This window comes from Aegilops tauschii, chromosome 7, assembly GCF_002575655.3.
Source record: "Aegilops tauschii subsp. strangulata cultivar AL8/78 chromosome 7, Aet v6.0, whole genome shotgun sequence".
Taxonomy (NCBI): domain Eukaryota; kingdom Viridiplantae; phylum Streptophyta; class Magnoliopsida; order Poales; family Poaceae; genus Aegilops; species Aegilops tauschii.
The window spans coordinates 565435886-565438072 of NC_053041.3; the positions used below are offsets into that span (position 1 = coordinate 565435886).

The following is a 2187-nucleotide window of genomic DNA, read 5'->3' on the forward strand; positions in this document are numbered from 1 at the left end:
ATGCACCACCCACATAAATTCAATTTGATGCGGTAATTAATCACCTAATTAACTTTATATACAATTTCCTAGACACTTTGGACTTCTTGGCTTCTCCCAGAAATAACGTCACCGGCTGCGCGACGCTCCCCCGACTGCCCAACTACCAACTTAACTCCAATCCTGTGACGCTTGTGAGTACTATAAGAGCCTCACGGCCTCCCTGATCTGCCATTCTCTACCTCCACTCTACCGTAAAAAGCTCGCCATGTCCAACGCTGCTGCATCCGCCATCGGTGCCACAAGCGGCGACGAGCCGTCGCTGACCGCGTCAACCATCGACGCCCAGGCCATCGGATCCCACATTCTCCGCATCAACGGCTACTCCTACACCATGGGGCTCGGCACTGGCAAATTCATCACCTCGGAGTGTTTCACCGTCGGAGGCCATCGCTGGTGTCTGAAATACTTCCCCAACGGTACCCAAAAGGGCTATCCAGCTTCGATATCCATCTTCCTGTGTCTTGTTCACACTGCTTTGGATGAAGTCAAGGCCAAATTCACAATTAGTTTGCTCGATCAGGCCGGGAACCCCGTGCCGTCTTACATCCGTCACGGCGGTATGTGGACGTTCTCCCACAAGCAAGGTGGTAATGCTGCGCGGGGCTACAGTGATTTCATCCGGAGGAGCGACTTGGAGAATCATTACGTGAAGGACGATGTTTTTAGTGTCAGGTGTGATGTGGCCGTGCCACTAGGGAAAACGGTCACCAAGGCCATCCTGGTTTCCGCAGTTCGTCGTGGCGTTTGAACTGGCCGGTGGGATCCTTGGGTTCGATCGGTTGTGCGCGATATCATGATTGTGGAGGCAATGTTGCTATGTCTCTTTTTTATCTTCTACTGTTATTACTTCTGTTTAAGTGGGAATGTTTGCTTAAGCACAGTTGTGCACGTCGTTTGGTCATCGGGTCTGTAATGGAATCATCGAACTTATAAGATGAATGTCTGAGTCGTTTCGTTTTTAACTTTTCTCAGCTTTCTGTGTTTTAGTGTTTAAACTGAACCTTTGTAGAGTGTCGTCGTATTATGTCGAGTTTGGCAGAAATTTGTCTTTGTAATCGCCTATGCATGTCAATGAAAACCAGCAAAAATAGTTCAACTGTGTGTTAATGGAGTACTGGACTAGCTGGTTTGTTTTCCACTGTGTTTCACGGAGCAAGCTGGCAACGTCCAGGCCTATCTGGCTATGCCAGCATCGAGGAGCGGGAGCAGCACTCCCAGCACTGCATATGCCTCCGGTCTTCATCTGACTCTGACCTGCACTGTTCTTTTTTAAAATTAGACTCAAAGTTGAAATGTTATAATACAGAAAAGAAAGAGCTACCATTTCTGAAATTTGTATAAAATGTTGACTAAACCATAAGCAAGTACTACAAATTAGAGTTTGAAACTTAAACACGTCCAAGTATAGCTTTACATTTTTTATGAAGTTTATAGCTTTACTTTCTAGATAACATATATATATATGTATGTATGTATGTATGTATGTATGTATGTAGGGAAAATCCATCCTACCACCCGGTGGTAGTTACCCCACATATCTCATATACTACCAAGTGGTACTCTATATATATATATACTATTTTATTATTTTAAATATGTTCATATACTATATCTAAGATATTTCAAAGCAAATTATGTGAAAAAATTGCATATGAGCCCATAGTTTTTGTTATATTTATCAAATACGTACATATTTGTACGTAAAAAAGAGCATACTCAAAAAATGGTACATACTACCTAAAAATTAGTATATATATACTACCAAATCACTGTTATATACTACATACTATACGTACATACTCACGGTTTCGACAGATAGTACATACAACATACAAAACGCAAGTGGTGGTAACTACCACTGCTTGTACGAAACATTTGTCATATATATATATATATATATATATATATATATATATATATATATATATATATATATATATATACACCCATCCCGAATATTGGTAGAAATCCAAAGAATAGCTATGCTATCGATAAGGCATTATCAATCATATGGGCAAGGAAGACCCCAGTAAAAAAAAAAAAGAATAAGCAATGTTGAATATTTAATCAAGTTAAATTAAAATAAATGAAGCAATGCTGAAGCAGCCTTGGCATGTATGTACGCATACACTGCCACAAGGATTC

General features: G+C 40.8%; 1 protein-coding gene across 1 annotated transcript; it reads left to right on the forward strand.

Annotated features, from left to right (window-relative positions):
• The first annotated feature begins 247 nt into the window (after positions 1 to 247).
• On the forward strand, positions 248 to 790 carry LOC109735979 (BTB/POZ and MATH domain-containing protein 2). The gene has a single exon (XM_020295178.2). The coding sequence runs from the start codon at positions 248 to 250 to the stop codon at positions 788 to 790; it is 543 nt and encodes a 180-aa protein (XP_020150767.1).
• Positions 791 to 2187: the final 1397 nt, after the last annotated feature.